Source organism: Stegodyphus dumicola, chromosome 2, assembly GCF_044657685.1.
Source record: "Stegodyphus dumicola isolate Sdum_Otavi_A_Nest chromosome 2, ASM4465768v1".
In the NCBI taxonomy this organism is placed as follows: domain Eukaryota; kingdom Metazoa; phylum Arthropoda; class Arachnida; order Araneae; family Eresidae; genus Stegodyphus; species Stegodyphus dumicola.
In genome coordinates, this window is record NC_140769.1 from 165,489,309 (window position 1) to 165,503,998 (window position 14,690).

General features: G+C 29.8%; 1 protein-coding gene across 1 annotated transcript in view; it reads right to left on the reverse strand.

Moving 5' to 3' along the window:
* Polr2I (RNA polymerase II subunit RpII15) overlaps window positions 1-14,690 on the reverse strand; it is a 38,132-nt gene that overhangs the window by 8,052 nt on the left and 15,390 nt on the right. Inside the window, exon 4 of the mRNA XM_085811421.1 lies at window positions 1,133-1,206. Within this exon, the coding sequence (XP_085667547.1) occupies window positions 1,133-1,206 (74 nt within the window). The remainder of the gene's footprint in view (window positions 1-1,132; window positions 1,207-14,690) is intronic.

Below are 14,690 nucleotides of genomic sequence, written 5' to 3' on the forward strand. Positions count from 1 at the left end.
AGTAAAGATAATTTTAGCCTAGCTTATACTGTCTGTTATACATTAATGCACATGCGTAAAGCATACAAAAAAAAAAAAAATTTTGTGGCTTTGAGGTCCGGATTAGACGTCCTGATTACGGACTTTGTACTGTATAAGGTCTTTTAATTAAAACTTAAATTGTTCTTGGCAGCTTTTTATTACGAGTATTTTTATTATGAATTTTTAAAGCTTTTAATTAAAACTTCATTAGTTCTCAGCAGTGTTTTGTTTTGAATATTTTGTGTTATTTTTAAAGCTTTTTAATTTAAATTTCATTAGTTCTCAGCAGCTTTTTATGTGTATTTTTTAAAGCGTTTTAATTAACACTTCGTTAGTTCTTGGCATTTTTATGAGTATTTTTGGCAATTATTTAAGATTCCGAAAAAAGCTAATTTAATATGCTTTCGAGCTGTTCTTATTTAGCCTTTAAATATTAGACTAAGTTTTTTTATGTTCAAAAATTTTTTTTCTTTTATTGTTAAAGGTTTCCCCTTGTTGTATATGATTGAAATCAGTTCATTTGGCCTTTTTAAGTTTTTAAGCATTTTGTTTTTTCAGGTTTTTGCCAAAAAAAATTTTTTTTTGCTTTTTATGTTTTTTAGTTTTTAACTGTTATATATTATTTCTGGTGTCCTGTGATTGCAAATACATGTAGGGAAAAGATCTGAGCATTTGAGAGCCACTAAAATGTTGTTTTAAAGTGAAGATTTGATTCTAATAAAACGGTTTTGAGTCTCAAATGATGCAGAGAAACGAAATATATTCGGAACTCACTAAGCAACTTGGTTTAAGGCTTCAAAACACTTTTTCCTTGACAAGTTCTGTTTGAAGTGTTAAACAGAGGAGATTAATCCATATTTTTTAGTTTTTTCTTTTTTTTCTTTTCTTTTTTTTTTTATTTTGTATTATTTTCAGTTTGGCTTACATATTTGAGATTTCTTTTAATTTTACATGTTCTTCTTTTGGTTATGCCTATCCTGGAGAAAGAATTCGTTAGGGCCTTCATAAATGAGAAATTATATTTTTTCACTTTAGTTACAACTTTTCCTTTTAATTTTACTTATTTATACATATATATATATATATATGAAAACTGAAGAATAAAACTTACTCTACTTCATGAGTTATTTTGTTAACGTATATGCAATTATTGTTTGTAACTTCCTGGTAGTCACAATTTCGACACTGTAAGAAACAACAAATTGCATTAAAATAAAGAATGAGAGAAAACTAAAATAAATAAAAAAATAACAACTTAATGATGATTGATCCCATTAACTATTACAATAAAAATACTCCGACATAATATTACTTAATCAATTACAATACAAATGGACAAGAGTTTTACTGCCCCAAGCACTATTTGGCATATAGAAGCAAGAAGCAAATATACGAACACTTTAAACATAAATAATCAAGTTTCTGAGCATAACTATTGGACATTATGCAAATCTTTGTTCTTTTTAAATTTTTATTTGCTTTATCAAAAAAATTTACACTGATATCGCAAAATTTTGCACTATTTACTGATGTAAAACTTTTAATACTAAAGTAGACCAAGAGTTTTAATACTAGTAGAATTCATTTTTTTAATCATCTATTTTTGTTTACAGTTAATGAAAGTGGATTAAAAAGTCTGTTTAGAAATTAATTATACTAGTAGTTTTAACTACAGTTTATTATTTTAAAACAGACATTTCAAGATCGTAGCAACCCTTCTTTTGTTTACAATCGTACCATGTATTTTCATCATCACACAAATGGAATTGGGAGATTTTAACAAATAAAAGAATTCACATTTTTTTATGCAGCAATCATTATGAGGCATAATTTGCAAAGAAAGAAAGGTCAAGTGTCTATTCTTAAGTAACAGATTACGATAAAGATTAATTCATTGGTCAATATTAATAAGGGACATGACTATTTTGTCTCAACAGGAAATTTGTATATTATATAAGAAATTTGACTATAATATTTTCTTTGCAGAATTTTACTTTCTTGTTGAGAGTAAACACATTCTCAGAGTTTAAAAAAAAATAATAAATGGTAAAATGAATTCAGTGCTGTACTAAGGAGGAATTTTGTAAGAGCAAAAATTTTGGAGAAATGGCATTTTTGATCTGAAATATAAATTTATTCTATGATGATTATCTCAATTTAGTACAGTTTGCTATTTTATTACCAATAATTTTTATATATATAACTAAATATATATATAATCTAAATTAAATGCAACAAAAATATTGTTCACTATCATAGTACAAATCAAATTTTCAAAATAGCTGCATCCCCAAACCAAGCATTACAGTCAGTATACATTACAAAAACATTCATCATTTAATCTGTTAAACATCTATACCCAATGAATTATTAAAACAATATAAAAATATTTATTACATTGTATAAGCATGTTTAATCAAACACTTTTACCATATGCCACAAGTTGCAAATGAATACACTTTTAAAATGGACAGAAAATTAATTAAATTATTTTTTAAAAAACTGATATTTAATATTTTAAAATTATGCTCCTTTCACACCTAATACCTTCTAATGCTTGGAAAGATTTCTTGTATCTTATGCAGTCCCTCTTCTGCTAAATCTCTTTTTGTTTATTCTATTCATAGCATATTTATTAAAACTTTGGAAGAAAAAGTACTGTAAGTGCAGAATGAGTCTTTTCCTCTTGGCAACATTTTTTTTTTTTTTTTATAATTTCAAATGCTATTTTTACATCAGTGTTCTATTTACCAGTTCCAGATAAATTCAGGACTTCTAGAGGTCTAGTAAAGCATACATGAAACAAAATTAACACTCGGTAAAGTAAGGATCATCTTCTATCAGGCTATATGGCTTCTTGATTTTTATTTTCTTTTATTCTACCAGTATGCTTTTTGTTTAACCCTTTTGCGATGATTTTTTTTTTTTTTTTAAACAGAACAATTTTGATAATATAAACTATGAGTAGTGCACACTAGAATGCTAAAAACTAAGACGTTATACTTTTAGAAAATTTTGAACACTGATTTAGGACCGGGACATATGTGTCCTATCAGTCCTGACCGCTGGGACATATGTGTCCCAGTAGTCTTCAATGAGTAATTTTGTAAAGAAAACCAATGATTTTCTAGTCATAAAAATTTAATTACAAATGGTATGGTTTGAAACAATCAATGCACAATGCAACATTACACATTGTGCACATTATTTTAGTGTGCGATTCCTTCTTTTCTTGTGCACATTTACAGCACCGCTTTCGAGTTTTAGTTGTTACTGGCAGATGGTCAGCAACATTGAGTAAGTTTTGTGATGTTTTGGATCGGCATCCAGTTCGTCTACGGCAGGGGTCGGCAACCTTTTTTGGCCGCGGGTCATAATCAACCGAAATGCGAGTATTGCTTATCTTCTGTATTTTCCAAATCGTTCCGCAGTTTCTTGAATTTATCCATCCATAATGTTGAACTTTTAAAATCAATCATTTCTAAACTAAAATTGTCAATTCTTAGATATTCAAAATACTGCAAATTTATAATATCTTCTTCTACTTTATCGGGCTTTATTATAAATGTAAACATTTCTCGATGTTTCTTAAGACTTTGAAATTGACTTTCATATTCACTTTTAATGACCGAAATCCAAGTTTCAAACATATTTAGATTACCTTTTTTGATATTTTCTTTTTCATGTTCTTTTTTTAACAAGGGAAAGAAATGAAACAGTTTAGAAAATATTAATAATTAATAACATAACATTTTTATGTCAGTTTCTAATAATATCAATTTTGATGTAAAACTCTCCATTCCTCATACATTTTCAAAATTGTGTGGTTATTTCCTTGGAGTCGTACGTTGAAATCATTATAATGGTTCATTATGTCTGTTAAGAACAAAAGTCTTAAAAACCATTGTTTATCATCGAGTTTGAGATCTCATTTTCACAGATTTCGTGAAGAAATATTTGTATATCATCAAAACACTACAAATCTACTAAGAACTTTGCCTCGACTGAACCATCGTATTTCAGAATGTAATAACAAATATCCATATTTCGATTCAATTTCCTCCAAAAAAGCTTAAAGCGCCTGTGTATTAATACTGATCACGCTATCATCATGTTTACAATCTTAACAACTTTTTACATTACATCCTTAAGTTGTTGTGTTTGCAAATAAATTTTCTTCATGTATGATACAATGAAACGATAAAAGTGAGCGACCAAGTTCATTTTCCATTAGTTTTACAAATCCAACAGTTTTTCCTCTCATACTTGGAGCACCGTCAGTTATTATGAAAAACAATTTACAAAATGGGCAAATCCAATACTTGCCCATTTTTGAAATTTGTAAACTCTTGTACTTGATGAAAAATATCAGTGCCTTTGGTGGTGTCATTCATTGAAGCAAGAACGCATAGTTCTTCATTGACATTCGAGCTATTTATTGATGCAAATCTAATAATTATAGCAACACAACCAATACTTTTTATGTCGGTACTTTCGTCAACTGCAATGCTAATTATGTCACAAGATAACAAACCATTTTTGATCTGTTCATTAATATTCTTGGCCATATCTTCAAAGTGACGCTGGATTGTTCTAGCTGACAATGGCATTTCTTTGATTCTCTCAATTATTTGTTTTTTATTTGCGAAGTCATTAAATAAGTGTTCGGAACAATTTATGAATGTGTTTTTCAAAAACTCGCCGTCTGTAAATGGTTTTCTGTTGGTACCAATGCTAAGAGCTGCAACACAGCTGGCAGACGTAGCGTGATTGTTGCTGGTAACAAAACTCTTTAAGAATTTATTTTGTTTTCCAAAATTTAATACACGTTTAGCAATGTATTCAGATTTATCTTCATTTGCCATTTCACTCACATCTTTACGTTTTGAAGAAAAGTGTCGCTCAATATTATAAGTCCTGGAGGTAATTATATCTGTACATAAAGAAGTACATATCAATTTGTCACCATTTTCGATACACCCATACTTTTCTGTCCACACATCTTGAAATAATCTCTTTTTTGCTTTTTGTTTGTTCATGGTAATTTTTTTAAATAATAATATTTATTTCACTAGGCCACTAGGTCAATATTATTGTGCTACTGTACTACACGTGCTATAACTATAACTGAGATAATGACGCGCGCATCCAGGAATGGTACAATTTGTTCAGACAATGTCGCTGCATTCGCATACTATCGGCCGATTTCATATCCAATCAGGCGGGGGTGGGGCTTGCGTCCAGGAATGGTACAATTTGTTCAGACAATGTCGCTGCATTCCGCATACTATCGGCCGATTCCATATCCAGTCAGGCGGGGTTGGGGCTTTAACTGATATTTTTATATGTTATACTGGATTCAAATTTGGTACGTTCATAACTTTGCGACAAAAATTTTTTGGGAAAAAGAAAAAAAATGTTTGTATATCTTATATTTTATTTTCGGAACTAAAGTGGGTCATTTGAAATTACCAAATGAGTCAGTGTTGCCGACCTCTGCTCTACGGCGTAGATACTGTGCGTTGAGCTTTCCAGACGCCATCAAGGCTTCTGCAAGAGGTACAATGAAATCAAGAAGTGGGGTTTTTCGACGTTTGAGTTCGCAGTACGCAATCCATGAGTTGACCACTGCGCTCATCAATAGGCGAAAAAATACTTTTTTCCACCACTTGCAAGATTTTCGATCTAATTCCTACACATTCGCCATTTGATCTGCAAGGTCTACACCTCCCATGATTTTGTTGTAGAATTCGATTGCTACAGGGCACTCAAATTCTTCTTTGCTTCCGTCTTTCATACAGGCGTCTCAAGACCAAAAGAGGAAAATGCTCATCTTCACTGTCATTGGCTGTATACCACGTGACACTCCCGAAACGTTTTAGGCGCTATTTGTGGTTTTTCGCCAACTGCAATTGTGTTTCTCGCCAATTGTTAGCGGTTTGTTTAAATCAAGGATATTGCTTTTTTTTTTTTTAAAAAATCAAAATGGATATGTTTAAATGTAAATCTTGCAGTTCATCTTTTTATGCGAAAAGATATTTGAAAGCGCACGAGAAGCGCATGCACAAAGAATACGCGAATTTAAACAATAAAGTTGCACCATTTTCATGTACGTATTGTACGAAGCAATTTTGTACAAAAAATTCTTTAGCTAAACATAGGATACGTATCCATAATGTAAGGCGAGGTAATATTAAATGCGGCGAAGACGAATGCCGGGAACTATTTCCTACTACAGGAGATTTAAGATCTCACTTAGAGACTTGCCATAATTACAGCAATATGACCAAATGTATAAAACTGGAGTTTAAAAAAAAAGCAAGGTATGCAATGAACTTTTTATTATTTTGTTTTCCTAGTTCAATTATAAATAAGCAAAGTATATTGCGTAACTTCTGTATATAGCCCTTAATCTTTTTACATTAAAATTAAATAACTTATTTGTAAATTAAATAGCTTCATTAAAGCTAGTTCAGCAATACATTTATTTGAAGAAACACCATATATATGGTATTATTAATTTAAGCTGTTTCAGCACACAAATATGCATTTATTTGAAAAAATTAACAAATTAATTACTTTGAAACATATAATTTCAGAACACTATAGTTTTAACAATTAAGATTATTTTTCTGTGTGGCTGCAATCTGCATATTTTTATTTACTAATTAGATGCCCTTATTATGAAAATTTATACATTTATTTATTTATTAGACTTTTATTCGTGGCTATCGGATGGAGAAAGAAAAACAAAGACTCATTTTGTGGTAGATTCATCTGGGTAGAAACATAAAAATTACACCAGGATGCTGTTTTGCTGTAATAGAAGTGGGACATACAAAGCAAAAGGCAAAAGTGAAAGACAGCTAAAAGCACAAGGGACTTCCAAAACAGGTTTCTCTTGCACAGCTACTGCCATATTAAAAGATTTTGGCAATCGTTTTGAAGCTGTATATTTTAAAGAACATTACAAGCATGAAAAATCCCTTTGTCATCTCCCTATTCCTAAACAAGAAAAGCAAAGCATAGCAGGCAAGTTATGTGTTAGACCGTATTTTGATTGTATTCATTTCTCTTAAATAAAACTATAATTACTTATGCAGTTGGAGCCTTTCCAGCTGTCATTAATATACAGGTGGTTCAAAATTCCAAAAGTGAATGAATTTTAATATTAATGAAGTTGATAATGAAAATCATTCATGGAAAATTCAGATTGGGAGAGAAACACGCGAGTGTGAAATTTAAAATTAGGCTTAACAGCAGACTTAATTTGCATAGATTTTAAATAAAATTATCAGCTTTGAGGACAGACACAGGTATCTCTTCAACAGTACAAAACTTTTGCAAAATGGAAGGAGTGGGTAGAGCAAAGTAAAGTTGAACTTAACACTGTCTGCTGTGGAAAATAATAATGAAGCATGTAAAACCAAGATATTATAATTCTAAATGTGTTATGAAGGAATTAACACATTTATAATTCTAATATCTTAATTTGTTTCATTACTGTTTTATCTGAATGGTGCAATGTTTGTGTTTCTCTGTCAACTGCTTTTAGTATAAATTTGGATAATTCTCTTGAAGAAGAGGGACCTTGAAAATGCTGAAGTGTGATTCAAAATCTAGATGAAACTAAGATTAATATTTTGCCTGATTTAAAATTATGGTAAATTGTTTTCTCTTGTATTTATGAACAGCATATTAAATATTTATATAAAAGTGATTAATTATCTATATTTAAGTAACCTGATATTTGTAACAATTGTTTTTCTTATTGTTAAATAAAGTATCATATTTCTTACTAATCTACTGTATAGGCATATTTGTAAATTTAAAGATACTTTTTTTTATTCCATTAGTTTTTAGTATATAAGATACATCTGCTATGATATTTACATTTTTCAGTAACTATATTATACTAGTGAGCTAATAGTCAGTTTAGAATTTTCGCCAGTAATCTATTGTCACATTTGTGAACAGGTGGTGTGGCTACAGCGGACGTTGCCAGAGCGAACACATACAATTTCGCGATCAGAGCGGACACTTCGAAACTCATCGTGATTAGAGCTGCACATCTTTTCCCCATCTTAGAACAGATAAAGGGTGCAGATAAATAAGTAAATAAATACTTTTAAAAATCGCAAATATAATTTAAAACAGTATTTTAAGTGGCAAATCTCTTTTACCGACATTTTCTGTTTTTGCACTCGATTATCGAATTACAATGATAAATACATTTTTGCCAATAATATTTAATTATTTATATGTATTTAAATTGTTATGATATTATAGTGCGAATGCATTTTAAACACAGCGAAATGTAATAAAAATAAAAACTTTTGTGTAAATATAAAATGTAATAAAAATAAAAATTTCAGGGATTTTGTGGAAAACTGTATTTTAGAGTCAAATATTAGAACAGGTGCAGTTACCATAAAATTAATTAGCTGCATTAATGTAAGTAAAAATAAATATTAGAAGTAAAATATACAAAACAGATACTAGTAAATAAATACTAGCTATCCTTTATTATAAAGGCATAAATATAATTTACAATTTAGTCCAACCTAGTTACAAAACTTAAAGATTTTAGACATTTTTCTAAATTGTTTGATGTTTCGAATTCTTTTAGGATGTTTTTAATTCTTTCATCCAATTTTACATATGCTTTTTTCCTTGTTATTTCAGGGTCGCCTAATTCTCTGGCTTTCAAATTAAAAGACACTTTTTTGTGTTTCTTCTTTTAGTATTTTAACTAATAAGTGCACAATAGGCTGGTTTCTGCCAGTGACTGTGTTTAATTTAGAATTCCACCTTTCAACAGAATTATTTGCCTATGGTGCTGTCCATGTACATTCCGTATTTTAATGGGCATATTTGGATTTTCCATCCACTGCTCGACAAAAGAATCAATGAATGTGGTAAGTTTGTCAATGCTGAAAGCTTTTTCCCATACAATGCTCCAAGTATCATCTACATGTTCTATTGGCAAGTAAGCTAAGGCAGAAATCATTCTACAGACATGTCTTATATCTTCGTTCTCTTTATATTCCTTTATTACACCCATTCATCTTATGTCACAAACATTGATTAAAATGAAAGTTACAACCGGATATAGTCGAACTGGGAAATTCTAACATACAGCTATTGATGGCTGCGGCTTCAAAATCAAATTTTATAATGTCCGGCTTCTACTTAGGGTGCCAACGTTTCACTTCCTGAAACATTGCAACGTACGTTGCTTGTGTCTTATAAGGCAGAAATGCAAAAAGCGCTGGATAAATATTGGTCTCAGTTGCTGTACTCCTTAAGTTGATGTTCAAATTTCAAAACACTTACTATTTTATATATTGTTGAAATAATTGATTAGGGCAATGATTGTATTCGTGTTCATTAAAAAAAAAAAAAAATTCAGTTGCAAGCTGATATTCTAATATCATACCATTGTTTGCATGGAATTAATATTTAGTAGGTATAAAATAATATAAAATTTTCTTTTCAAGTTCATATAAATGAAAAACTTTATTTTGCTTATAGTATATATAATTTTTATCTCCTAATTATCTTTTTAAATTATTTCAGGTAAATTATTGCAGGGGGTGGAAGAGAAACGAATTTTGCAAGATGCAAGATTCTCTTCGAGAGATGATATTGAAACAAAACAGTTAATAACGAGAGAAGACCTGCATAACATTAAGAGGGATTTTGGTCTGAGCATTAATTCTAAAGGATTAATTTTAACAGATGATGAGACAAGTGTTTGGTCCTGGGTTAATACGATGTCGCAAATGGAATTCAACCCCATTTTGATGTATAAACGTCAAGGAGAAAAATATGCAAATGTAAACGAAAATGATTTCATGTTAGCAATAATGACAGAATTTCAAAAAAAAAAAAAAAAAAAAAAAATGTTGATAGAATTTGGTAATGATGGAATCTGTATTGATTCTACACATGGAATTTCTGCTTATGGATTTGAACTTGTAACATTGCTTGTCGTTGATATGTATGAAGAGGGTATACCAGTTGCTTTCTTAATATCAACAGTATCAGAAAAAATTTTGGTAAACTTTTTTAACTGCATCAAAAAGATCAGTGATATCAAGCCAAAAGTTTTCATGAGCGATGATGCTCCCATGTTCTATAATGCATGGGAGCATACATTTGGTTCTTGCCAAAAATTATTATGTGCTTGGCATGTGGACAGAGCATGGTAAGGTCATTTGAATTCTGTGCCAAAACATAAAAGACAAGCAGTGTACAAAACTTTAAAAACTTTAATGTATGAATTAGATGAAGAAATGTTCAACAAAATGTTAGAAACATTTTCTGAGCAACTATGTGAAGATGAAGACACGAGAGAATTCCATAAATATTTTATGACATACTATTTTGAAAGAGCCAAAATGTGGGCATACTGTTTCAGAAAAGGGGCTAAAATCAACACCAATATGTATGTTGAAACATTTCATCGGAAATTAAAATATATTTATTTAGATGGGAAGAAAACCAAACGGGTTGATAAATGTATCATCGAGTTAATTAATCTTGTCAGTGATCAAAAGTTTGACACTTACATAAAATATCAGAAAGGAAAAATAACGAAGAAGACAACAAAAACATTTCAACGTCATAAAGCTGCTGAGCTTTTAAATGCTAACTGTGTAAAAAAAGATGATGTATGGGAAGTTTCATCAGAACTGGAAGAAAATTTTTATAAAATTATCAGAGATCATGTTTGTAATGATTTATGCCTCATAACTTGTAGACTTTGTTCATGCTGTTTAAAAGCTTATAAATGTACATGCCATGATTATTCTATTTTAAATAATATGTGTAAACATATACATTTTGTAATCATGTCTGAAAAAAAGACAGAATCTTATATAGGCCCACTAAACAGAATACCTACTAGGAATAATTATGAATCTTTAACAGTAAGTAAAACATGCATTAGTGAACTTATTCAATCTTCATTTTCAATTTCTGAAAAATTAAACCGTATTGAAAATATGGACATTAATCTTGCTACACAAATAAAAAAGCATTTAAATGCAATTGATTAATTATTAGAAGTTCCTTTGTTAGATAAAGCACATGCTTCAATTTCAAAAGAACCAACAAATAAAAAAAATTGTTCCCCAAAAGAGATTTTATTCAGTTAAAAAACGAAAAGTGTGTAAAAAAGTACAGTTTGGAAATCCTTCAACAGCAGAAAAAAATAATACCAAACCTATTTTATTAAATCAATTAATTGTTAATTCAGATCCCAGCTATGATCATTTGTATTGCAGTGAATTGAATGCCAAAAGTTTAAAAGAAAAGTCACTAAATAATGTTTAAGAAAATTATGCTATTTAAGTATTTTTAAAATTTGTGTATTTATAACAAATTATTTGATTTTTATGTAACTAATCTGGATGTCTTATTTTAATTTAATAATGTATCTTATTATAAATTTAACAAAATTGTTATAACTGTTCTACTGTTCTATAAATGCATAGCTTAGATTCTACTATATCTAAGCTATGCATTTATCCTGTACTTAATCTACACATATATTAAATCTATTTATAAAGTCATGTTTTATAATAACTATTCTACTGTAAATGTGAATTACACATTTATCATATACGTAATCATTGCCCAGTTAGGTGATAGGATTGTTGATGTTTCTTTAAATAATGAGTCCAGATAAGCAGGATGGTATGAACAATTTATTAGGAGAATAGGCACAATACTATTACACACAGAACAAAAATGGCTGAAAACAAATCAAGGATCACTTCTCAGATTCCTAAATCACTTTCTCAGGATAAACACTAACTTGTAATTCAGCTAACTGCAAAGTCTGGCACCTGATTCACAAGCAAACTCTCTTGTTCTCAGACCCATATTTATACTCTGCAGGATGCGTTATGCAAGATAAATGCAAAGTTCGTTATGACACAAAAACCTATTTTCGAAGCCCTGTGACCAATTCATCCAGAAGTTTCTAGAGCCATGCTGCAACAGGCATCTCAAGATAGATAATGTAAAATGCTTATCTTTACTGTCATTAACTATGTCACATGACAGTCCTGAAACGTTTTTGGCTCTATTTCTAGTTCTCCTCCAACTGCGTATCTCGTCAATTGTTAGCAGTTTGTTTAAATCAAAGAGCTTGCACTTCGCTTTCTTTCTTTTTGCTTTTATTACTGAGATGGATATTTAAACATATCCATATTATATAGATATTTAAACATAATGCAAATCTTGCAGTGTGTCTTTCTATGTGATGAGATATTTAAAAGCACATAAACATATGCACAAAGATACCGTCGCTAAAGTTACGCCATATTCGTCATCAATTTTAAGCAAACACAGAATATGCATTCATAATGTAAAGTGAAAAAATATTAAATTCAGTGAAGTAGGATGTCTAGAACTGTTTCTCACCACAGGAGATTTAAGATCTCACTTTTAAGTGAGTTTTAAGTCACTTTAAGATTTAAGATTAAAGACTCGCCATAATTATAATAACATGATAAAATGTGTGAAACTTGGAGTTCCATAAAAAGCAAGGTTTGTAATGATCTTTTCCTTATTTTGTTCTTTAGTTCAATTATAAATAAGCAAAATATATTACGTGACTTCTGTATATAGCCCTTAAACTTTTTATATTCAAATTAAATAGCTTAATGAATACGGTGTTATTCATTAATGCTATTTCAGCACACATATTTATTTGAAAAAACACCATATATATGGTATTATTAATTTAAGCTGTTTCAGCACACAAATATACATTTATTTGAAAAAATTAGCATACATTAATTACTATAAAACTTATAATTTCAGAACACTATAGTTTTAACAACCAAGATTATTTTTCTGTGTGGGTGCAATTTGTATATTTTTATTCTAATGTCTTATAAAAATTTAACAAAAAATGCAACTTATTTTTTTTTATCTACTGCCATGTATAATTTGTTGTACTACTTGTTCCTTAATATGGAAAAGTTGTTATAAAAGTGCACAGTATGGCTCATAATTTGATTTCAATGTCTCACTTTAACTTTTTTTTTGTCTTTTGACCAGGAGAATTTATTATGAATTATTATTATTGTTTTACATATATTATTATTAGTTACTGATGAAGATCAATAATGGTTTTGGTTTGGTTTATTTAATTATGGCTATCTGCCTAAGGGAAGGGATGCCTTCGTGGATGACTTTCTAAGGGAAACTGGCTCGTATACATGTTACACATGGGAAAAACCATGAAAACGCCCATGCAGCCAGCACGTTCGCGGGATTCGAACCTCAGACCGAACTACCAGTGTTCAGTGTCTTAACCGCTCGGCCTCTGGTGGGCTATATGAAATAACGAAAATTTGCTATCTTTGCTTTATTTCCAGCATAAATGCAAGTGTTTATTTTAGGAAAATAAAGCTGAATAAAATTTGTATATTTTTGCTAATTTTTTTAAAGATAATTTTTAACTATTTCATTTGTATTATGGAGAATAACAAGGATGAAACAAGTAAAAACCTTCATCAGATAACAAATAAGCGAAGATGCTAAATTTGAATATTAAGCGATAAAAAATTTAGAGAGCACACTACTCATACTTATCTCAGATGTTAAAAATCTGTTGGTTTATATAAAAAGTTGACTAATTTTTAATATAGAATACTATAACAATGCAAGCACTGACATAGTTTTCATAACCCTACATTTTAAAAACATTATAATTTAAAGATATACAGGGGTGTTTGTGAGACCCTAAAAAATCCCCTGAAACTTTTACGGACTTACTAACTGACATTTTGGAGTTTCGAGAAGGGGGGGGGGGAGAGAAATGAAAAATTACAATTATGAAGTATTGAATGACCTAATTATAAAAGTTCAATGAATTACTTTTTTTTGCAAAATTAATAACAATAAATTTTCAAACATATAAACTACTACATTTTATGCAAATATTTTAAACTACCTGAATTAATTCTTTTAAAAAAAATTATCTAATTTCTGCTGCTTTTTTTTATTTTCTGATGTTTGTGGGCTTGTCTTTCTTTTGTGGTGAACTTCATAATTGCAGGAAGGTTGACTTTTATTTTCCTCATTTACAGTTGAAGAAATTTCCTCGAGAACTGCACATGCAAAGGTAGAAGCAGTTTGCTTTTCTGCTAATGTAGAAGGTTTTTCAGAGACTTTTATAGGTGACTCATCTGAAATACATGTTTTTAAGTCCTCTTGATATGTTTTCCAACTTCTGTTCATATTCAGTAAGAGATCTTTGTGAATTGGATCAGTCATTGGATTTTTTGAGCCATATTTTTCACATGAGGTTTCTTTAGAAGCCATTAAATCATATTTAATAGTCTGCACTGCATCTAGGGAATCAATCTTAAGAGAGGTTCTATAGTCAGTGACAAGTGTATCCATTAAGTTGAATGCACTTTCCACTAATGGGCCATGGAAGCAGCTAAGCCAGGCTTTGACCAATTTAGCCAATGTAGAATACTTATAATCATTTGTGAAATCATCTTTTAAATTAAAAACTTTAGACCAATATTTATCAATTGTATACTTGACTTGATTTCCACTTTCATCAGATGTGTAGAGCATTTCTTTGGTGATATCAATATCACTCTTTACCTTATTTCAGCTCTTCATAACCTTATTTC